General features: G+C 43.7%; 1 protein-coding gene across 1 annotated transcript in view; it reads right to left on the bottom strand.

Annotated features, from left to right (window-relative positions):
- SLC26A5 (solute carrier family 26 member 5) overlaps positions 1 to 23,479 on the bottom strand; it is a 48,037-nt gene extending 24,558 nt beyond the window's left edge. The window contains exons 1-6 of the mRNA XM_070755187.1: positions 23,352 to 23,479; positions 12,325 to 12,644; positions 8,002 to 8,141; positions 5,955 to 6,065; positions 4,054 to 4,220; positions 1,883 to 2,047 (exon numbers count right to left, since the gene is read on the bottom strand). Coding sequence (XP_070611288.1) covers positions 1,883 to 2,047; positions 4,054 to 4,220; positions 5,955 to 6,065; positions 8,002 to 8,141; positions 12,325 to 12,479 — 738 coding nt within the window. The 5' untranslated portion in view covers positions 12,480 to 12,644; positions 23,352 to 23,479. The remainder of the gene's footprint in view (positions 1 to 1,882; positions 2,048 to 4,053; positions 4,221 to 5,954; positions 6,066 to 8,001; positions 8,142 to 12,324; positions 12,645 to 23,351) is intronic.
- Between the last annotated feature and the right edge of the window lie 1,137 nt (positions 23,480 to 24,616).

Genomic DNA, 24,616 nt, shown 5'->3' with positions numbered 1-24,616 from the left:
CCAAGTCTTTGGAGCGGGGGCGGCATACAAATCTAATAAATTATATTATATTATAATTAATTATTACTATTATTGTGAGGGCTACCGGATGCTTTGGATGGGGTCTGTGGAAGACACTTGTCGATGGTCTGAGTAAACAATGGCATGATTCTGGGATTACAACAGGACCCATTTTTCAAATGTTCTGAGGACCACAACTCCCATATTCCCTCAGGATTGATTGTGTAGTCCCAAAGCAAGTAGGAAGCGAAGGGCCAAACAATGAAAGTCTACAAGCTTATTCCCATCTTTTCAAACCCTTTGGCTAGGAATAGCCTAATAACGGAAGCATCCTATTATAGACAGAGCGAGGGGCTAGGCTTGAAATCAGGAGGTTGTGAGTTCAAGTACCGCCTTACCCGTGAAAACTAACTGGGGCGGTCATTTTCTCAGAGGGGAAAATTGCTGTGGGGGAAATAGGTAGAGGATAAGTTCACCTCACTGAGTTATATGGAAAAATAACAACAGAATAATAGAGTTAGAAGGGACCTTGGAGGGCATCTAACCCAACCCCCTACTCAGGCAGGTGACCCTATATCATTTCAGACAAAACAACTGATTGCATGGATGGATGAATCAGACAGACAGATAGTGATGATAGACAGACAGCAATAAATGAACAGATGATAGATAGATAGATAGATAGATAGATGGATGGATGGATGGATGGATGGATGGATGGATGGATAGATAGATAGATAGATAGATAACGGATAGGTAGATGGATGGATGGATGGATAGATGAGATAGATAGATAGATAGATAGATAGGTAGGTAGATGGATGGATTAATAGATAGATAGATAGATGGATAGATAGATAAATGATAGAAAGATAGATAGATAGAATGATAAATGATAGGCTGATAGATGACAGATGTTAGAATGAGATAGATAGATAGATAGATAGACAGACAGACAGACAGATAGAATGATAGAAAGATAAGACAGACAAACAGACAGATAGACAGACAGATAGAATGATAGATAGATAGATAGATAGATAGATAGAGATATCTATAGATATCGATACTTTTTTATTTATTTAGTTTGTCAAGCACATATTGGTAGTATACAAAAATATAACAATGTTTATATACATGATACTAATAAGAGAGAAACATTAGGACAAGGGACGGAAGGCACTCTGATGCACTTATTCACACCACTTATAGATAGGTAGATAGGTAGATATCGATAGATAGACAGACAGACAGAGAGATAGATAAATGATAGAAAGAAAGATAGATAGAATGATAAATGACAGACTGATAGATGATAGATGTTAGAATGATAGATAGATAGATAGATAGATAGATAGATATCGATATTTATATTTATTTATTTCGTCAAGCACATATTGATAGTATACAAAGATATAACAAGGTTTATATACATGATACTAATAAGAGAGAAACATTAGGACAAGGGATGCTGGTGCACTTATGCACACCCCTTATAGATAGATAGGTAGACAGGTAGGTAGGTAGATATAGATACACAGACAGAGAGATAGATAAATGTTAGAAAGATAGATAGAATGATAAATGATAGACTGATAGATGTTAGAATGATAGATAGATATAGATATCTATAGATATCGATATTTATTTTTATTTATTTATTTCATCAAGCACATATTGGTAGTATGCAAAGATATAACAAGGTTTATATACATGATACTAATAAGAGAGAAACATTAGAACAGGGGACGGTAGACATGCACTTATGCACACCCCTTATAGATAGATAGGTAGATTGGTAGATATAGATAGATAGATAGACAGAGTGATAGATAAATGGTGGGAAAGACAGATGGGTAGATGGATAGATGTATATACTTACATAAACCACCGAGAAGGGGCCACTGAAGCGGTTGATACGGATCCCGAGGAAATACTTCAGCTGAGAAGTGAACACGTGCACAGCTGCCGCAGTGGTGAATCCGCGCACCAGGGGCTCCGTGAGATAAATGGCTACAAATCCAAAACGAAGCATTCCTAAAACCAACTGATAGGAAAAGAACCCACGTTCTAGCAACAGTCGCTGTCATCAGTTTTTTTTAAATTTTTTAAACAAGTTCCTAGGAACTTCGTGTGCTTCCTCCTCTCCCCCTCGCCCCCCCCCCCCCCAACCACAATTTCCTTGCAAGAAAAATAAGCAGAACGTTTCGGTCGCAGAGTACGAGACGTTCTATGAAAATATTTGATTAATGAGAATCGCAGCCAAGAGTCACCAGCTGTACATCTCCACCCCATGTCCAGTCAACCAAGCAGTGGAAGTGATGTGGCGGTGCCTGGAGTCTGTTGGGGGCTGGATGGGTATCAACAGACTCAAACTCAACACTGATAACCCTGGTCTGGAGGACAGAAGGAAAAGGGGGGACATGATTGAAACATTTAAATATATTAAAGGGTTAAATAAGGTTCAGGAGGGAAGTGTTTTTAATAGGAAAGTGAACACAAGAACAAGGGGGCACAATCTGAAGTTAGTTGGGGGAAAGATCAAAAGCAATGTGAGAAAATATTATTTTACTGAAAGAGTAGTAGATGCTTGGAACAAACTTCCAGCAGACGTGGTTGATAAATACACAGTAACTGAATTTAAATATGCCTGGGATAAACATATACCCATTGTAAGATAAAATACAGGAAATAGTATAAGGGCAGACTAGATGGACCATGAGGTCTTTTTCTGCCGTCAGTCTTCTATGTTTCTATGTTTCTATAAGACTGAGTGGCTGTGGGTTTTGCCTCCCATCTGTCCATCCATCACTCTGGGGGGGAGTCATTGACCCCCTCAGAGAGGGTCCGCAACTTGGGCGTCCTCGATCCACAGTTTACATTAGAGAACCATCTTTCAGCTGTGGCGAGGGGGGCGTTTGCTCAGGTTCGCCTGGTGCACCAGTTGCGGCCCTACCTGGACCGGGAGTCACTGCTCACAGTCACTCACGGCCTCATCACCTTGAGGTTTGACTACTGTAACGCTCTCTAGATGGGGCTACCTTTGAAAAGTGTTCGGAAACTTCAGATCGTGCAGAATGCAGCTGCGAGAGCAATCATGGGCTTTCCTAAGTATGTCCATGTTACTCCAACACTCCGCAGTCTGCATTGGTTGCCGATCGGTTTCCGGTCACAATTCAAAGTGTTGGTTATGACCTATAAAGCCCTTCATGGCACTGGACCAGAATAGCTCCAGGACCGCCTTCTGCCGCACGAATCCCAGCCGCCGGTTAGGTCCCACAGAGTGGGCCTTCTCCGGGTCCCGTCGACAAAACAATGTTGGCTGGCGGGACCCAGGGTAAGAGCCTTCTCTGTGGTGGCTCCGACCCTCTGGAACCAGCTCCCCCCAGGGATTAGAACTGCCCCCACCCTCCTTGCCTTTCATAAACTCCTTAAAACCCACCTCTGCCGTCAGGCATGGGGGAACTGAGACATCTCCCCCTTGCCCATGTAGTTTTTGTGTATGATATGATTGTGTGTATGTTTTTATATACTGTATTCGGGGTTTTTAAAGACTTTTTAATGTAAAATTGTTATTTTTAGATTTTAAGTATTAGATTTGTTACCATGTATTGTTTTTTTATCACTGTTGTGAGCCACCCCGAGTCTATGGAGAGGGGCGGCATACAAATCTAATTAATAATAATAATAATAATAATAATAATAATAATAATAATAATAATAATAATAATAATAATAATTATTATTATTATTATTATTTTTGTTGCCATAACAAATGCTATAACATAATTGGGCCACACCTTTCTCATACTCTACATCTGTGCCTCATACCATCTATCATTTTGGTGGAGGGGGGTCCATTTAATCACCCCGTAATCCCTTGCGGAGTGGAGTCGGGGCCACTGAATGGAGCTGAGGGTTTACTGGCCCGATGCCCTTCCTGTTGCCAATACGGAGTTCACAGCAGACCAGGAAAAATCCGATTTTTTTTTTTTTTGATGGGAAGCAATAGCTAAAATCTTGCTTCTGAATCCAGGTCTTGCGCCCCCTTACCTGTATGACACCTGACAGCAAGGTGACCGCCACAGCTGCTTTCACCCGCATGGCATCTCTGGCCTCGGTCCCGTTGGTTGAGTTGGTGCCCATCACCTCAAATGTTTCGTCGGGGGCTACTCTCACGGCCACCCCACCAATCATCAGGCTGATCACAGCAAAGGTTCCTGCCGGAGGAGGAAGATGAATTAGACGATGAGCCCATATTAGACGCCAGAGTGAAGAGAATTAGGTCTAGACAAGAATATCTGAAAAGAATGGGCTCTTAGCGTTAGTAGCTCTAGGGCAGTGTTTCCCAACCTTAGCAAACTTGAAGATATCTGGAATTTTGGGAGTTGAAGTCCAAATATCTTCAAGTTGCCAAGGTTGGGAAACACTGCTCTAGGGAACACATGGTTACGCCTGGTCACTACATAAGGGACATTCTGTGGGCATGGTGAACAACGTTTGCAAAAATCATGGCCGTGTGAGAGCTCCGGAGTTCCCAGAGCACTTTATGCTTTAAGATCGCTCTCACTCAACAAATCTACATCTATGAAAAGACTCTGGAGAAAGTTCCAGTTGATTGACAGAATCACTTCAAAGGAATTTTCCCCTAATGAGTTTTAGCTTCCGGCCTTCTGCCGCACGAATCTCAGCAACCAGTTAGGTCCCATAGAGTTGGCCTTCTTCGGGTCCCATTGACTAAACAATGTCGTTTGGCAGGACCCAAGGGAAGAGCCTTCTCTGTGGCGGCCCCGACCCTCTGGAATCAGCTCCCCCCAGAGATCAGAATTGCCCCCACCCTCCTTGCCTTTCGTAAGCTCCTTAAAACCCACCTCTGTCATCAGGCATGGGGAAATTGAGATATTCATTCCCCCCAGGCCTATACAATTTATGCATGGTATACTTGTGTGTATGTTTGGTTTTTAATAAGGGTTTTTAGTTATTTTAAATATTAGATTTGTTATATGCTGTTTTATTATTGTTGTTAGCCGCCCCGAGTCTACGGAGAGGGGCGGCATACAAATCTAATAAATAAATAAATAATGTTGAATTTTTGAATCGCAGGACCGTTGGGGATGCTACAACGATCCTAAGAGTGGGAAAATTGTCCCAAGTCAATTTTATTCAGTGCCGCTGTAACTTTGAACAGTCACTAAATGAACTGTCGTAAGTCGAGGATTACCTGTATTGCCCGCAACATCAACACATGTGAAAGAAACTGCTTGAAAGAAAGTGTTGTTTGTTTTTTACAAAATAAACGTATCGTTGGTACTTTGCTTGCTTACTTACTTACTTACTTACTTACTTACTTACTTACTTACTTATTTATTGGATTTGTATGCCGCCCCTCTCCGCAGACTCGGGGTGGCTAACAACAGTGACAAAAAACAGCATGTAACAATCCAATACTAAACAACTAAAAACCCCTTATTATAAAACCAAACATACATACAAACATACCATACGTAAATTGTAAGGCCTAGGGGGAAAGAATATCTCAGTTCCCCCATGCCTGACGACAGAGGTGGATTTTAAGCAGCTTACGAAAGGCGAGGAGGGTGGGGGCAATTCTAATCTCTGAGGGGAGCTGGTTCCAAAGGGCCGGGGCCGCCACAGAGAAGGCTCTTCCCCTGGGTCCTGCCAAACGATATTGTTTAGTTGACGGGACCTGGAGAAGGCCCCCTCTGTGGGACCTAACTGGTCGCTGGGATTCGTGCACTTATCTCTGACTCCGAAGGCAGCTGGGAAATGGCAGAAGGCCCTGGTTCTATCTCTGCTTCCGACGCAGAGCATCCATCAAACTCCAGGACTGGCCCAAGCTCCCCCCCAGCCTCCTTCTCGCCGGAGTCTACCGCCAGCCCCGCGGGTGGCTGGTGGGCCACAACAAAACCCCCAAAGCCATTAAAAGATAATACCTATTGATATGTGTCTTGACGTTCCAAAAAATGTATACAGAAAGACTGGATAAAATGAAGAATACAGGCCAAACACTGGAGGGACGGCCGCCAGCGACGCATACGCTAATCCTGAGGGGAAAAATTAAAGAAAAAAGAAAAATAAGAGACATGCACAATAAGATTCCCTACCAAATTATTGGAATAACCTGTCGATGAAGAATAGTTAAGACAGTTGAAATTAATCAGTGTTCCTCCCGCCCCTACTCAAAAAAAATTCAATTTTCAGTCAGCAATTCGTTTGAAAGGTTAGTCAAACTGCAAAAAAAAAAAAATTACTTATAGGACCGTCTTCTGCCTCATGTATCCTAGCGGTCGGTCAGATCCCACAGAGTTGGCCTTCTCCACATTCTGTCAGCCAGCCAACGGCATCTGGCGGGAGCTAGGGGAAGAGCCTTCTCTGTGGCGGCCCCGATCCTTTGGAATCAACTCCTCATACCGTTCCCACCCTCCCAGCCTTCTGATAAGGCCTTAAAAACGCATCTCTAAATTTTAACATCTACCCCGGCCTAGGATTGAATACGACAGGAGGAACGTGGATGATTGGTTTTTAAATGAATTGGGGTTTTAGAATATAAATTAAGTTAGATTTTTTTAAAATATGCTTTTAGTATTGAGGTTTTTTTAGAGTACAGTGGTACCTCGTGATACGAACCCCTCGTGATACGAACATCTCGAGATACGAACCCGGGGTTCGGAAATTTTTTGCCTCTTGTTACGAGCTTTTTCCGGCTTACGAACCCACTGCAGATCGCAAAATGGCGCTCCGCTGGGCGCCGCCACCCGGCTGTCACCTTTTAAACTTTTCGGGTTCGGATTCGGGAGGCCGCCGAGAAGCCCCGCCACCTGGCTCTCACCTTCTGAAACAGCCGGGGGGCTTCTCAGCGTTCTCCCGAACGCCAAACCCGGAAGTTCGGCAAAATTTCGGGTTTCGGTTCCGGAGGCCGCCGAGAAGCGCCCGGCTGTTTCAGAAGGTTACAGCCGGGCGGCGGCGCCCAGCAGCGGCGTTTTCGGCCGATCTGGAGGCTGAAACGGAGGTGGGGAATCCCAATAGGGAATTCCATGGGCGGAGCTTTGACGTCACGAAGACGTCCTTCCTGGTTGGCTGAAACGTGGCCTGTATTACGTGCTCTTGTGTTGTTGTTGTTGAAGCTGAAGTAGTCACTAACAGGAAGGACATTATGGCGTATGACCTTATAAACAGGAGTGGGAAATCTATTAGACTAGGGCTCCTATTTAAACACACACACACCCATCAGAATTTTTTTTTGATAATCAGAATTGCAAACCTGGCAAATGATGACAAGAATACACACACACAAATTAAAAAAATATCATGTAGAAACATAGAAACATAGAAGACTGACGGCAGAAAAAGACCTCATGGTCCATCTAGTCTGCCCTTATACTATTTTCTGTATTTTATCTTAGGATGGATCTATGTTTATCCCAGGCATGTTTAAATTCAGTTCCTGTGGATTTATCTACCACGTCTGCTGGAAGTTTGTTCCAAGGATCTACTGCTCTTTCAGTAAAATAATATTTTCTCACGTTGCTTTTGATCTTTCCCCCAACTAACTTCAGATTGTGTCCCCTTGTTCTTGTGTTCACTTTCCTATTAAAAACACTTCCCTCCTGAACCTTATTTAACCCTTTAACATATTTAAATGTTTCGATCATGTCCCCCCTTTTCCTTCTGTCCTCCAGACTGTACAGATTGAGTTCATGAAGTCTTTCCTGATACGTTTTATGCTTAAGACCTTCCACCATTCTTGTAGCCCGTCTTTGGACACGTTCAATTTTATCCATATCTTTTTGTAGGTGAGGTCTCCAGAACTGAACACAGTACTCCAAATGGGGTCTCACCAGCGCTCTATATAAGGGATCATAATCTCCCTCTTCCTGCTTGTTATACCTCTAGCTATGCAGCCAAGCATCCTACTTGCTTTCCCTACCACCATGTAAACCGTGGAAGTTTTTGTTTTCCCAAAGTTAAAATCCTACTAACCTTGAGGCAGCTGCATGACCCCTGTGCTGATCCCTGAGATGATATCTCCCATCAAATATTCTTTCACAGGGTATTGAGGAAGCCAGGTTAAAATCGGGAAAAACCCATAAAGAATCGATTTGGCTTTCTTGGAAGAACAGCTGAAAAGCAAAAAAACAAAAAAAAAACCCAAATCCCAAAATGTTGTCAGTTAAAAGATGATGTCTCGGGACAAAATAAAGATTCATTATAGGAAATACACTTGCCGCTACCAGATACGGGTGGTCCTCGATTTACGACCACAATGGAGCCCAATATTTATGTTGCTAAGTGAGGGGAGTTTTAGAAACATAGAAGATTGACGGCAGAAAAAGACCTCATTGTCCATCTAGTCTGCCCTTATACTATTTCCTGTATTTTATCTTAGGATGGATATATATTTATCCCAAGCATGTTTAAAATTCAGTTACTGTGGATTTATCAACCAAGTCTGCTGGAAGTTTGTTCCAAGGATCTACTACTCTTTCAGTAAAATAATATTTTCTCATGTTGCTTTTGATCTTTCCCCCAACTAACTTCAGATTGTGCCCCCTTGTTCTTGTGTTCACTTTCCTATTGAAAACACTTCCCTCCTGGACATTATTTATAACCCTTTAACATATTTCAATGTTTTGATCATGTCCCCCCCTTTCCCTTCTGTCCTCCAGACTGTACAGATGGAGTTCTTTAAGTCTTTCCTGATACGTTTTATGCTTAAGACCTTCCACCATTCTTGTAGCCCGTCTTTGGACCTGTTCAATTTTATCCATATCTTTTTGTAGGTGAGGTCTCCAGAACTGAACACAGTATTCCAAATGTGGTCTCACCAGCGCTCTATACAGCGGGATCACAATCTCCCTCTTCCTGCTTGTTATACCTCTAGCTATGCCGCCAAGCATTCTACTTGCTTTCCCTACCACCTGACCGCACTGTTCACCCGTTTTGAGACTGTCAGAAATCACCAACCCCTAAATCCTTCTCTTCTGAAGTTTTTGCTAACACAGAACTGCCAATGCAATACTCAGATTGAGTTTCCCCCGAGTGCATTATTTTACATTTGGAAACATTAAACTGCAGTTTCCCAGAATTTTATAAAGTATGGGATAAAGTGTACAAATGGTGGAATTTTAAAAAATAGTTTAAAAAAATTATATAAGAATTTATAATCACTTGAACCCATGAAGCTGAATATATATATAGTAGAGCAGGGGTCGACAAAGTTGTTCAGAATCTAGGAGCCAGCCAAAAAATTTAGGAGCCAGAATTTTTTTTAAGCAAACTTGGTTTTTTGCCGAGTCTCCACCTGACATCGCTTTCACCCCCTCCCCCCCGGCGCAGGCCTGGCTCCGCCGAGCCGGCTCTGCTGTACTCCCGTCGGGATCCGAGGGGAGACCGTTAGTCAGAAACCGAAACAGAGAAGAAGGAAAGGGAGACCGGGCCGGGGACGCGGGTGAGGGGGGGAGGGGGGAGGAGGGGTTACTGGTCGGAAGTCACCGCGCACGCGGCCGGAGGAGGAATGAACAAAACCTCACGCCGGGAGGGGAGGGGCTTCCGCTTCTCTCCGAAGGCGGGTGAGCGGCCAAGATCGGAGCGTCTGTGTGCGGTGGGGGGGAGTGAAGGGGTTCGAGTAGGAGGCGGAATGGAGGCAAGGGGGGGAGGGAGAGACGCACGCAAGCGCAGGGGACGCTGGGAAAGCAGCTCGCTCCGAGGTTGATGGGCGGAGCTACGGAAGCCAAGATGTACCATTTCTGGGCGTAAACACAAGGCGGGAAAAATATACTGTATACACATACAGCAGTGTTTCCCAACCTTTTTGGAGCTGCGGCACATTTTTCATATTTTCAAAATCCTGGGGAACATGGGGGGGGGGCGCTAAAAAAAGTTTGGACAAAAAAAATCTCTCTTCCTCCCTTTCGCTCTATTTCTCTCTCCCTCCCTCCCTCTTTCTCTCTCTTCCTTCCTTTCTCTCTCCATCCCTCTTTCTTTCTCTCTTCCTTCCTTCCTCTCTTTCTGTCTCCTCCTTCCTCTCTCATCTCTTTCCTTCCTCTCCCTCCCTTTCTCTCTTTCCTTTCTCTCCCTTTCTGTCTATCCTTTCTATCTCTCACCCCTTCTCCCTCTTTCATTCCCTTTCTCTCCCTCCCTTTCTCTCTCATTCCTTTCTCTCCCTCTTTCCTTCCTATCTCTCTTTCTTTTTCTCCCTCCTTCATATCTTCTTTCTCTCCCCCTTCCTCCCTCTTTCCTTTCTCCCCCTCCCTTTCTCTTCCTTTTTCTCTATCCTTTCTACTTCTTACTCTTTCTTTCTCTCCCTCCTTCATTCAATTTTCTCTCCCTCCCTTTCTCTCCCTTTCTCTCTCTTTCCTTTCTCTCCCTCCCTTTCTCTTCCTTTTTCTCTATCCTTTCTACTTCTTACTCTTTCTTTCTCTCCCTCCTTCATTCAATTTTCTCTCCCCCCCTTCCTCCCTCTTTCCTTTCTCTCCCTCCCTTTCTCTTCCTTTTTCTCTATCCTTTCTACTTCTTACTCTTTCTTTCTCTCCCTCCTTCATTCAATTTTCTCTCCCCCCCTTCCTCCCTCTTTCTTTTCTCCCCCTCCCTTTCTCTTCCTTTTTCTCTATCCTTTCTGCTTCTTACTCTTTCTTTCTCTCCCTCCTTCATTCAATTTTCTCTCCCTCCCTTTCTCTCTCTTTCCTTTCTCTCCCTCCCTTTCTCTTCCTTTTTCTCTATCCTTTCTACTTCTTACTCTTTCTTTCTCTCCCTCCTTCATTCAATTTTCTCTCCCCCCCTTCCTCCCTCTTTCCTTTCTCTCCCTCCCTTTCTCTTCCTTTTTCTCTATCCTTTCTACTTCTTACTCTTTCTTTCTCTCCCTCCTTCATTCAATTTTCTCTCCCGCCTCCCTCCCTCTTTCCTTTCTCCCCCTCTTTCTCTTCCTTTATCTCTATCCTTTCTACTTCTTACTCTTTCTTTCTCTCCCTCCTGCATTCAATTTTCTCTCCCCCCCTTCCTCCCTCTTTCCTTTCTCCCCCTCCCTTTCTCTTCCTTTTTCTCTATCCTTTCTGCTTCTTACTCTTTCTTTCTCTCCCTCCTTCATTCAATTTTCTCTCCCTCCCTTACTCTCTCTTTCCTTTCTCTCCCTCCCTTGTTCTCCCCTGGGGCTGCCTGTGCCTGCCCTGCACCACCCAACACGGACGGACAGCCCCCGGTCGTCGGTTCATCGCCCCCCACCCCCCCACGGAGGGAGATCAGGCTGGCGAGGGCGGTAGAACTACGTCACCAGCCACTGGAGGGAGATCGGGCTGGCGGGGGCGGCGAATCCACCTCCCCAGCCGCGCGGAGGGAAATCCGGTAGGCGGGCGGGTGGCCGCGGCTCCCTGCGCGCCCCTGGAAAAGCGTACAGGGAACGGTGCCCGGGGCCGCTTTAGCCGCCCCCCGCTCCCCCCGCCATCTCCCCGCGACTGCCTGTGCCGCTGCAGCCGCGGCCCCCCCCCCCCCCGCTCCCACCGCCAGTGCCCTCCCGCCGGGCCCCAAAGGACACTTGCCGATGACGACAGGGAACCTTCAGCTGGGCGGGCGCTGCCGTGCCGGTGCCTCCGACCTCCCGGTTCCTGCTCGATGCCGCGGTTTCTGGCGCTCTCCTGCTGGGCCCCAAAGAAGGAAGGCGGGAAAAAGGCGCGAAGAATGGAGCTCTCCTTCCTGCCTGCCTTCTTTGGGACCCAGCAGGAGAGCGCCAGAAACCGCGGCATCGGGCAGGAGCGGAGAGGTCAGAGGCACCGCAGCGCCCTGCCCAGGCGGCACACCGGTTGGGAAACGCTGACATACAGTACAGCAGGCAACATTTTCTAGGCGCCAGACAACATTTTCTAGGCGCCACTGGCGACCAGGCGCCTGGGTTTGTCGAACCTTGTAGTAGAGTATTAAGAAATTAAATGGATAAGTCTTCGGAGAGGGGCGGCATACAAATCCAAATAATAAATAAATAAATAAGGTTCTTTCTCTTTTTTTAAACTAAATAAGTGATTTTAAGTATTAAAAATATTGTTATAATAGACATAAAGTAAAAGATTAAATAATCGTATGATGAATAGAATATTTTTTTCAATATTAATAATATTAAATGTTGTTTTTATTTTTTGTTTAATTAATTGATTGTATTTCTGTAGTTAGATTTTTTTTTTGTAATAGTTAGACTTCTAAGATAAGCGGAGCAATGGTAGCTCCCATAATGTTAAATGTTGTTTGTCTCGTGTGTTTAAAGAAAATTAATAAACTGCAGTTTCCATTTAATGAAACCAAGGAGTTTTCAGGCCTTACCGAAAAGCGTCCGCTATCTTTCGACGAAGAGGCTGAGTTGTTTTGTCCTTCGTGTGCAACTGCTCGTGCAAAGTCCCTTGGTTGTATATTTGCCTCTCCACATGGTACGTGTGTGACGACACGGGCTGCGTTTCATATTCTCCGACATGTTCCATAGTACATATTCGAGAAACGGGAAGACAGGAGAGACGGCTGCTTCAAGTCGCTACCAAAGGACGTTTTTTAAATTAAAAAGATTGGTGTTTATTTCTATTGGGGGAAAACCACGTAAGGAAGCTCCACAGTCCGTCCTTCTGCGACGTTTCTCTCGAGGAAAAGTACTGAAAGTAAGAAAGAAGAGCAAGAACATGTCAATTAGTGAATCATCCTTTCTCGGAACACTTTTTAAGCGTAGATTTACTTTAGAGCAAAATACAGGTAGGTCTTGAATGACAGCGGTTTGTTTAGTGACGTTGGAAGTTACAAGGGCACTGAAAAGAGTGACTAAGGGCAAACAAAGCTTTTAAAGGATTTACTGCTTCTATTGACCAGCACATGGGGGACCAATACACTATAATAATAATAATAATAATAATAATAATAATAATAATAATAATAATAATAATAAAAAATAGGAATACAGTGTTCCCTTGACTTTCCCGGATCCGACATTCACCAAAAGTCTATACCACGTTTTTTCAAATAATATTAATTTTAAAATACTTTTTTTTCTACACCATGGTTTTTCCCGCCCGTGACGTCATGCGTCATCGCCAAATTATTGGGTTTTGAAAAGTATTTTTATTGATTTTTTAAAAATATGAACACAAACACAACATAAAACAAGTGCTCTGTGAGTAGTGCCCACCACCAGACAAGCATTCACACCCCACACCCCCAAATCGGGGGTGTTTCTTGTATACAGTGTTCCCTCGCTTTTCAGGGGATGCGTTCCGAGACCGCCCGCGAAAGTCGAATTTCCGCGAAGTAGAGATGCAGAAGTAAATACAGTGGTACCTCAAGATACGAACCCCTCGTCTTACGAACAACTCGTGATACGAACCCGGGGTTCAGAAAAATTTTGCCTCTTCTTACGAACTTTTTTCGAGTTACGAACCGGTGTTCGGAGACTGCTGGGAAGCCGCGCGGCTGTTTTAAAAGGTGACAGCCGGGCGGCGGGGCTTCCCAGAAGCCTCCTGAACGCTGGTTCGTAACTCGAACAAAGTTCGTAAGAAGAGGCAAAATTTTTCTGAACCTTGGGTTCGGTTCGGGAGGTTGCTGGGAAGCCCCCCAGCCCGGCTGTCACCTTTTAAAACAGCCGCGCGGCTTCCCAGCTGTCTCCCGAAGCCGAACGTGGAAGTTCGGCTTTGGCGTTCGGCTTCGGGAGACAGCTGGGAAGCGGCGCGGCTGTTTTAAAAGGTGACAGCCGGCCTGGGGGGCTTCCCAGCACCCCCCCGAACCCAGGTTCGGGGTTGTGCTGGGAAGCCCCCCAAGCCGGCTGCGACCTTTTAAAACAGCCGTGCCGCTTCCCAGCTGTCTCCGAACGCTGAACGCGGAAGTTCGGCTTTGGCATTCGGCTTCGAGAGACAGCTGGGAAGCGGCGCGGCTGTTTTAAAAGGTCGCAGCCGGCCTGGGGGGCTTCCCAGCACCCCCCGAACCCTGAACCCGGGTTCGGGGGGGTGCTGGGAAGCCCCCCAGGCCGGCTGTCACCTTTTAAAACAGCCGCGCCGCTTCCCAGCAGTCGCCGAAAGCTGTTTTTTTGCGGGGGGTTTTTTGGTTGCACGGATTAATTGACTTTACATTGTTTCCTATGGGAAACAATGTTTCGTCTTACGAACCTTTCGTCTTACGAACCTCCTCCTTGCACCAATTAAGTTCGTATCATGAGGTATTACTGTACACTATTTTTGGCTATGAACAATATCACAAGTCTTCCCTTAACCCTTTAAACCCCTAAATTGCAATTTTCCATTCCCTTAGCAACCGTTCAGATTATTACTCACCATGTTTATTTATTAAAGTTTATTAAAAAAAATATTTATTAAAGGCAGACGAAAGTTTGGCAATGACATATGATGTCATCGGATGGGGAAAACCGTGGTATAGGGAAAAAACCCGCGAAGTATTTTTTAATTAATATTTTTGAAAAACCGTGGTATAGACTTTCCGCGAAGTTCGAACCCGCGAAAATCGAGGGAACACTGTATACTATTTTAACTCCAGAGCAAAATAATTAGATCAAGCCCCCTTCCCCTCTTTACGAGATGTAATGTGTGGTTGTGAATGAATTGGCTGACTGATTTTAATATATGGAATTTAGTTAAGTAGATTTGTTGTTGTGTTGTTTTTGTATCCTGTGAGCCGCCCCGAGTCTTCGGAGAAAGGCGGCATACAAATGTAATAAATAATAATAATAATAATAATAACAACAACACCAACGGATAGACTAAGGGTAAAGTTTTGGGGGTTAGGTGATGACACTACAGAGTCAGGTAGTGAGTTCCATGCATTAACAACTCGGTTGCAAAAGTCGTATTTCCTACAGTCGAGTTCGGAGTGGCTTACTTTAAGTTTGTATCTGTTTGTGTGCTCGTGTGTTGTTGTGGTTGAAGCAGAAGTAGTCGTTGACAGGAAGGACGTTGCAGTAGATGATTTTATGGGTTATGTTTAGGTCGTGTTTATGGCAACATAGTTCTAAGCTTTCTAAACCTAGGATTGTAAGTCTAGTTGCGTCTAGTTCCACTGGTTAATTGTTCTCATTTATCAGGAAATTTCTCCTTGGTTCTAGGTTAGATCTTTTCTTGGTAAGCTTCCATCCGTTACTTCTTTCTTGTCCCTGCCCTCTGGTGCGTTGGAGAATAGATTATTTATTAAAAAAATGTATTTTAATTAAACACCTGTCCCCAAGTGTTCCAGTATATTATGAATAAGATGGATGTTTATTCTGGGCAAACAGTGACAAAGAGGCCACCATAATATCCCTTATTCGAATCACATGCTCCTTATGTAGTCAGTTGATTAAACACTGAGTATTCTACAACCCACCCAAGTGTCCCAATGATTCATTTAGATAACCGCGGTGGCTTTGGTTCTTCCTGAAACGGAGCCAATTTGTTGAAACGTAATTTAATGTCTCCACCAGTTTTTTTTCCCTCTCGCCCGTTGTTCTTAGAAACACCAAAGGCCGTATCAAAATGTTCCTTGGGCTTTGTAAAATGTTCTTTGGGCCTTATCAAAATGTTTTTTGTTTTTTTTAAAGACCAATGGCTTGACCAACCCATTTCGTTTGGCAGCTTCCCTAAAGCAGGATGACTTTTAAATTATTAAATTAACCTTTTAACTTTTACCACCCCGAAGCCAACGTACGTTCAAAGGTGGGATTGAGGTTGGCTTAGCTAAAACTACTGTAACGCTCTCTACATGGGGCTACCTTTGAAAAGTGTTCGGAAACTTCAGATCGTGCAGAATGCAGCTGCGAGAGCTATCATGGGCTTTCCTAAATTTCCCCATGTTACTCCAACACTCTGCATTGGTTGCCGATCGGTTTCCAGTCACAATTCAGTGTTGGTTATGACCTATAAAGCCCTTCATGGCATCGGACCAGAATATCTCCGGGACCGCCTTCTGCCGCGCGAATCCCAGCGACCAGTTAGGTCCCACAGAGTTGGCCTTCTCCGGGTCCCGTCGACTAAACAATGTCGTCTGGCGGGACCCGGGGGAAGAGCCTTCTCTGTGGCGGCCCCGACCCTCTGGAACCAACTCCCCCCGGATATCAGAGTTGCCCCCACCCTCCTTGCCTTTCGTAAGCTCCTCAAAACCCACCTCTGTCGTCAGGCATGGGGGAATTGAAATTTTCCCTTCCCCCTAGGCTTATAGAATTTATACATGGTATGTTTGTATGTATGATCGGTTCTTTAAATTGGGGGTTTTTAGATTATTTTTAATATTAGATTTGTTTACATTGTCTTTTTATTGTTGTTAGCTTCCCCGAGCCTGCGGAGAGGGGCGGCATACAAATCTGATTAATAAATAATAAATAAATAAATAAATAAAACTTGCCAACAACAAGAAAAAAAGCCAATATTCTGTTGCTTAGGCCAGTGATTTTCAACCTTTTTTGAGCCACGGCACATTTTTTACATTTACAAAACCATGGGGCACATTTGGGGGGGGGGGGGCTAAAAAAAGTTTGGACAAAAAATTCTCTCTCTTCCTCCCTTTCGCTCTATTTCTCTCTCCCTCTTTCTCTCCCTTCCTCTTTTTTGCTCTTTCTCTCTCCCTCCCTCCCTCCCTCTATGTCTTTCTCTCTCCCACCTTCCCTCCCTCTCTTTCTTTCTTTCTTGCTCTCTCTCTTGCTTTCTTTCTCTCTCTCTTTCTTTCTTTCTCTCTTTCTTTCTTTCTTGCTCTCTCTCTTGCTTGCTTTCTCTCTTGTTTTCTTTCTCTCTTGCTCTTTCTTTCTCTCTTTCTCTTTCTTTCTTTCTCTTGTTTTCTTTCTCTCTCTGAGCTTCGCGGCACACCTGACCATATCTCGCGGCACACTAGTGTGCCACGGCACACTGGTTGAAAAACACTGGCTTAGGCTACCAAGTTTTCTCTGGATGAAAATGGCTCATCTTTAGATAAATTATTATTATTATTATTATTATTATTATTATTAATAATAATAATAATAATTGGATTTGTATGCCGCCCCTCTCCGCAGACTCGGGGCGGCTAACAACAGTGGTAAAACAACATGAACAATCCAATTAATAAAAACAATTAAAAAACCCTTATTATAAAAAACCAAACATACAATTGTAGCTTGCTGCAGGTTAATATTGACAGAGAGAGATTATTCCCTACCCAACTTTGTCATTCAAATGTGTCACATTTGACCTCCATTAACTTCAGATGGACGGGCCAAATAGCTAAACTGTTTGCAAGATCAAACAAGTCTTATGTTTGATATATTCAAAGGGACCGAATTTGGAGGAAATGATCCGTAGTACACTTTATGGTCAGGCTTGCACAATATACAACGGTCGCCCAGAAAGTAATGCACCACATTTTTTGTCTCAGCCTACAGTAATGGTACGAATATAAAACTTTAGATATACATTATTTGAATTGTCAGGAGTGTGTGTATTTGCATTTATTAGATTTGCATGCCACCCCTCTCCAAAGACTCGGGGCGGCTAACAACAATAAAAAAAGACAATGTGAACAAATCTAATATTAAAAACAATCTAAAAACCCCAATTTAAAGAACCAATCATACATACAAGCATACCATGTATAAATTCTATAAGCCTAGGGGGGAGGGAAAATTTCAATTCCCCCATGCCTGACAACAGAGGTGGGTTTTAAGGAGCTTGCGAAAGGCAAGGAGGGTCGGGGCAACTCTGATATCTGGGGGGAGCTGGTTCCAGAGGGTCGGGGCCGCCACAGAGAAGGCTCTTCTCCTGGGTCCCGCCAAATGACATGCGTGTGTAAATGTTGTGTTTCTTCAGACAGATAGTGGAGCTGCAGCAATGTTTTTTGTACTTAATTTTTTTTTTTTTTGCGTGGCTGTCCAGCTAGCAATGACAAATTGAACGCAATTTGTTAAGAAAATAACCGAAATGACAAAACGAAGTGGCTCCTGAGGACCTCGATCTACGACAGGGAGATTGGCAACTTTAAGACCTGTGGACTTCAAGTCCCAGGATTCCCCACCCAGCCATGGAACGACAAAACCGGAAAAAACATATGACATGTTGTGGTACTGTCACAAGACACCCCAGAGTCATGGGATCAAAATTCAGGAACTTGGCAACCCACATGTATTTACAAGGGGTTGCAGCGTGCCAGCAGGGCTTTGCGATTGTCATTTGCGATCATCGCTAAAGAAAGGTTGTAAAACCCAAGTACCACTTACTTAAATCAGTGTTTCCCAACCGTGGCCACTTGAAGATATCTGGACTTCAACTCCCAGAATTCCCCAGCCAGCATTCGCTGGCTGGGGAATTCTGGGAGTTGAAGTCCAAATATCTTCAAGTGGCCAAGGTTGGGAAACACTGACTTAAATAACCACCTTGCTAGCAATGATAATTTTAGTTGCAGTTGTAAAATCAGAACATAAAAGTGTCCGAAGAAATTCAAATGTAGCAGGGGGGAAAATCCAGAAGCATTTTTGCCAGAAAAAGTTGATGCGTAGAAGAAAAAATAAAATCAAAGTGGTAAAAGGAAGATTTACGGATCGTCTGCTGTGTTTGGTGGCAATGGGGGGGATTTAAGAAATGGTGAGAAAGAACGGAATACAGTGATCTCTTGATTAGCGCGGGGGTTACGTTCCAAGACCTCCCGCGCTAATCGATTTCCGCGTTATAGTGGTGCGGAAGTAAAAAACACCATCTACGCATGCGCGCCATTTTTTTCATGGCCGCACATGCGCAGATGGTGGAGTTTGCGTGTGGGCGGCGGGGAAGACCAAGGGAAGGTTCCTTCAGCCGCCCAACAGCTGATCTGCTCCGCAGCGCGGAAGCAGCGAGGAGCCGAAGATGGGGTAAAGGCAAAGGGGAAACCCCATCTTCGGCTCCTCGCTGCTGCCGCGCTGCGGAGCGGATCAGGTGTTGGGCGGCTGAAGGAACCTTCCCTTGGTCTTCCCGCCGCCCAGGCAAAGGGGAAACCCCAAGACCGCTTGCCATATTGCAGCTTGGAGCCTTGCTTCGCCTCCTTCGCTGCAATACGGCAAGCGGCAAGCGATCTTGGGGTTTCCCCTTTGCCTGGGCGGCGCTGGGGCCATGCGGAGCCGCTCATCTAGGGGGGCGTGGACCGGCAAGGTGCCCTCCGCTCTCTCTCTTTCTCTCCCTGTTACCGGTGTGGTATAAGAGAGAGAAAGAAAGAGAAAGGAGGGCGACTTGCCAGTCCACGCCCCCCTGGATGAGCGGCCCCGCATGGCCCCAGCGCCGGACTCCGCCGTTGCCTCCACCCTTGTTCGGCTCTGCAGCTGAGAGGCCACGTCCACCCCCTCCTCGGTGTCCCCGGCACCCAGCGTCCCCACGCCGCCTCCACCTCCCGGTAATGCGCCCGACCTCTGCCTCTCTCTTTCTCTCTCATATACCACGCCGGCAACAGGGAGAGAAAGAGAGAGAGAACTAGCGCGGACTTATTTTTTAATTAATATTTTTTGAAAAACCGCGTTGCAGCGTTTCGCGCTAATCGAGACCGTGCTAATCGAGGGATCACTGTACCTGTTTTGTTAATTCACCCTGGATTTTATTAACTGTTTGGAGAAACACATTTAATTTATACTAGAGGTATAACAAGCAAGAGGTATAACAGGCAGGATGGAGGATAGAGATACAGAGGCACCTGTAATATGGCAAATGATTTAGCTTTACTAGATAAGTGGTCAAAGCAATGGAAACTGCAGTTTAATGTTTCCAAATGTAAAATAGTGCACTTGGGTAAAAGTAATCCTCAATCTGAGTATTGTACTGGCAATTCCGTGTTAGCAAAAACTTCAGAAGAGAAGGATTTAGGGGTAGTGATTTCTGACAGTCTCAAAATACAGTCAGACGGTAGGGTAAGAAAGTAGAATGCTTGGCTGCATAGCTAGACGTATAACAAGCAGGAAGAGGGAGATTGTAATCCCACTGTATAGAGAGCTGGTGAGACCACATTTGGAATACAGTACTGGGTTCAGTTCTGGAGACCTTACCTACAAAAAGATTTGGATAAAATTGAACGGGTCCAAAGAGGGGCTACAAAAATGGTGGAAGGTCTGACGCATAAAACTTATCAGGAAAGACTTCATGAACTCCATCTGTATAGTCTGGAGGACAGAAGGGAAAGGGGGGACACGATCGAAACATTTAAATAAGTTTCAAGAGGGAAGTGTTTTTAATAGGAAAGTGAACACAAGAACAAGGGGGCACAATCTGAGGTTAGTAGGAGGAAAGATCAGAAGCAATGTGAGAAAATATTATTTGACTGAAAGAGTCGTAGATGCTTGGAACAAACTTCCAGCAGACGTGGTTGGTAAATTCACAGTAACTGTAATTTAAACATGCCTGGGATAAACATATCTCCATCCTAAGATAAAATACAGGAAATAGTATAAGGGCAGACTAGATGGACCATGAGGTCTTTTTTTGCCGTCAATCTTCTATGTTTCTATGTTAATTCACCCTGGATTTTATTCACTGTTTGGAGAAACATATTTAATTTATACCTTAAATGAGCCACAAGTTCTCCCTAAGCCTCCCACAATACAACCTTCCACAACAGAGCCTCAAAATTTAAGTTGTTAAGTGAGACATTTGTTCCGTGAGTTTTGCCCCATTTCCCGACCTTTCTCGCCACGGTTGTTAAGCGAATCACTGAGCTTGCTAAATTAGTAACCTAGTTGTTAAGTGAATCTGGCTTTTTCCCATTGAGTGCATGTCAGAAGCTCGCAAAAAAAGGGGAGGACATAACCCCGGGGAGCATTGCCACCGTCGTAAATATGAATCGGCTGCCAAGCGTCAGAATTTGGATCACGTTACCATCGGGATGCTATAACACTTGTGTGGAAAACGGTCACGAGGGAGGTTTTTTCCTGTTAAACGGTCACTAAACAGACCCGTTGTAAATGAAGGACCACCTGTAGACCAAACTGTGGACTAGAAGGATGCGCAACTCAAGATAAACCATGCTGGATTTATTTGCGGTTATGTGTCATACGAGCCCACTTTAATTGTGGCCATAAATTACCGCAACGATTTCTGGTGTGGCTCCTAACTCAAGCAACGAGTTTAATTGCAATATTTCCCTTTGTAGTTTTAATACTTTAGTCACCCGGTTCTCCTCCGCATACTATTCATTTGGGTACATAATGTAAAACATATCCTACTGATAAAAACATGATTAAGCAACTGAGTGATGCAAGAAAGGAAGGGCAGAGAGAATATTAAGAAATAGCTATAATAACAGTTCAAGGGAAGAGACACGGGGCAAGTCCAGGTAACCAGATTTGTATTGTATATTGTTTTTCTATTACTGCCGTGAGCCGCCCCAGGGTCTACGGAGAGGGGCGGCATACAAATTTAATAAATAGATAGATAGATAGATAGATAGATAGATAGATAGATAGATAGATAGATAGATAGATAGATAGATAACCAGCAACATTTATAGAAGAAAAAAAAATCCAGCTTAATAAAACACATTTTTAAGACAGTGTCTGTGTGTCAAAATAAAACAAGGCTAACCAATTAAACCCAGACCCAAATCTGGAGAAAAAATACCCTTTCAAAAACCAAGTTTGCCAAACTCTAAGCTAATCCATCTCACAAGGATTACTATAAGAAGGCACGGGGAAGGCGAGTGCTTCATAAAAGTCATAATTTGGTTTCATAATTCAGACGTAGGTCCATCAAACTTGAAAAGACCTTTGGCATACACAAAAAAAATGAGTAATTTTTTTCCGCAACACCCATCTTTAAGGAAATAAGAAAAGAAAAAAAACACCTTCCTGTATTAATAGAATAGCAAAATATTTCCTTTTTTCCTCCCTAAGATGAAGTTAGATTTGGGGACAAACCTTCAAGAACCCAACATCTCCACTGAATGAGCAAAGGGGCTCAAACCTAAACCCAGTTAAGACACGTTTTCCCCTCCAACGTCTGAAGCTATTTAAAGAGGCACCCGGGCATCCTAAAATTTTTAATTTATTTTATTTATTTGTCAAACATGTACAAGATAGTAGTAGTTTTGTATAAACAGAAGTAAAAAGTAACGATAAAAGAAGACAATAGGGCAGTTGGACAGGGATGGTAGGCACAGTGGTGCGCTTATGCACGTTCCTATAATAATTAGAATTAATCATAAATTATAAAATTAATAATAAGGCTGAAATACTTCTTCCCTTTCTTGCAGCTGCCCTCCAACCAAACCAGCGGCGTACTTCAATGGGTCAACACGCCCTTTCACAGGAAGCCTTTAACACCCATCTCCAGCAAAAGAGGATTCACAAGACCAGGTTTTCGCCAATATTGGGAAAAAATGAGTCTTTAATTTCACACCCTGCGGCCTTGGCCCCTGCAAAAGGAAACCCCTACACAGATGCTTGTCAGAACACGTGGGGAGGGAAAGTCCCTTGAAATGCAGGGACTCCTGACTTTTTTTTTTTTTGCAATTTATTTTTTTTTGCAATTTTTTTTTTGCAATGGGGGATTTTTCTCATTGCAAGGGGAGAAAGAACCAGAGCAACCCCCAGCCCTTGGCTGGGCAGGGTTGAAGCTAAATGTTGATGGAGTTTTTTGCAAATTTTTAAAACAATTTTTCTGCCATTTTTTTTTTTTTTTGGCAATTGGGGGGGTTTCTCATTGCTAGGCAGGGTTGAAGCTAGCTGATTTTTTGGGGGGAAATTTTTTTGGTAATTTTTTTAAACAATTTTTCTGCTTTTTTTTTTTTTGCAATGAGGGTTCTCATTGCAAGTGGGAGGGGTGTTCTCATTGCTAGGCAGAGTTGAAGCTAGATGACTTTTAAAAAAAAAAATTGGCATTTTTTTTTAAATTACAATTTTTTTGGTAATGTTTTTTAAATTACAATTTTGGGGGTAATTTTTTAAACAATTTTTTGTGCAATTTTTTTTTTTTGCAATGGGGGTTGTCATTGCAAGTGGGGGGGAACTACTGTATTGCGACCTCCGGCCCTTGGCTAGGCAGAGTTGAAGCCAGTTGACTTTTTTTTAAACAATTTTTTTGGCAATTTTTTTAAAATTACAATTTTTTGGTAAATTTTTTAATTGCAATTTCTTTAGTAATTTTTTTCCAATTACAATTTTTTTGGTAATTTTTTTTGCTTTTTTTTTTTTTTGCAGTGGGGGGGTGTTCGTTGCAAGGGGGGAGGAAGAAGCAGAGCGACCCCCAGCCCTTGGCTAGGCAGGGTGGAAGCCAGCTCGACCTTGCTTCCCCCCAGCAAAGGCATCCCCACCGCCGCAAAGCCGTCCCCGCATCCAACCGAGGCAGAGCAAGCACCCGGCTGCCCTGCCCTGCTTTGGCCCCGCACGCTCCGAGCCCGGCCGGCCACGCGTTGCTCACCTGCGCCCGCCTCCGCTCGGCCTGGAAGCGCCCAACCGGTCGCCGCCGCTCGCCTGCTTCTCTTCACCCCAAATCCCCAGAGGAATTCCTGGCCCCGCCCACTCCGTTGAGAGGCTCCACCCCACCGCTCCGCCGGCCCGAAAGGGAGAGGGGGAGTCTGGCAGGCGTGGTGGGCGGGGCCGCGCAGGGCCCTGAGCAAAGGCTGCCGGGAGTGGTAGTTCGCCCTGCGATGAGGGAGGCCGGCCTGAAGAGAAAACATTTTGCATTTTTAAATTGTTTGCTTTGAAAAAAATAGGTGTGTATTTGGAGGGTTTTTTGAGGAGGCTTCTTTCTAAAGGGGAGTGGGGATATTTGGTGGAAGCAAAGGGCTGGTCCGGTCAATCCTTTGACCGCTTATCTGCAACGAAATTTTATTTCAAATGGAGGGTGGATATAAAGCTATGGTTTAATGTATTTTAAAATCGGGATTTTTCCTAAATTTACGTCAGATTTTTTTAAAAAATTAATCAAATTTATTTTAATAAATGCTTTTGGAGTAAAAACATCTCTCTAAAGATGGTTTTCCATTTAGAATAGATAGAATAGAATATGAATAGAAATAGAATAAAATAGAATAGAATAGAATTTTTATTGGCCAAGTGTGATTGGACACACAAGGAATTTGTCTTGGTGCATGTGCTCTCAGTGTACATAAAAGAAAATATACATTTGTCAAGAATCATGTGGTACGACACTTAATAATTGCAATAGGGGTCAAATAAGCAATGAAGAAGCAATATTAATAAAAATCTTAGGATATAAGCAACAAGTTACAGTCATACAGTCAACATGGGAGGAAATGGGTGATAGGAATGATGAGAAAAACTAGTAGAATAGAAGTGCAGATTTAGTAGAAAGTCTGACAGTGTTGAGGGAATTATTTGTTTAGCAGAGTGAGGGCGTTTGGAAAAAAACTGTTCTTGTGAATAGGAATATAATAATAATAATAATAATAATAATAATAATAATAATAATAATAAAGTAGTAGTAGTGATGATAATAATAATAATAATAATGAATAGAATAGAATATTGAATGGAATAGAACAAAACAATAATAGAATAGAAAATATGGAATATAATGGGATAGAATAGGAAAAAATAGATATAAAATAATAATAATAATAATAATAATAATAATAATAATAAGGAATGGGATAGAATAGAATATTGAATGGAATAGAACAGAACAGAATAATAGAATAGAAAATATGGAATGGAATGGAA

The sequence above is a fragment of the Erythrolamprus reginae genome, chromosome 6 (assembly GCF_031021105.1).
Source record: "Erythrolamprus reginae isolate rEryReg1 chromosome 6, rEryReg1.hap1, whole genome shotgun sequence".
NCBI classification, from domain to species: Eukaryota; Metazoa; Chordata; class Lepidosauria; order Squamata; family Dipsadidae; genus Erythrolamprus; species Erythrolamprus reginae.
The sequence above is the reverse complement of the archived record's forward strand: the minus strand, read 5'-3'. Positions and strand labels throughout refer to the sequence as shown.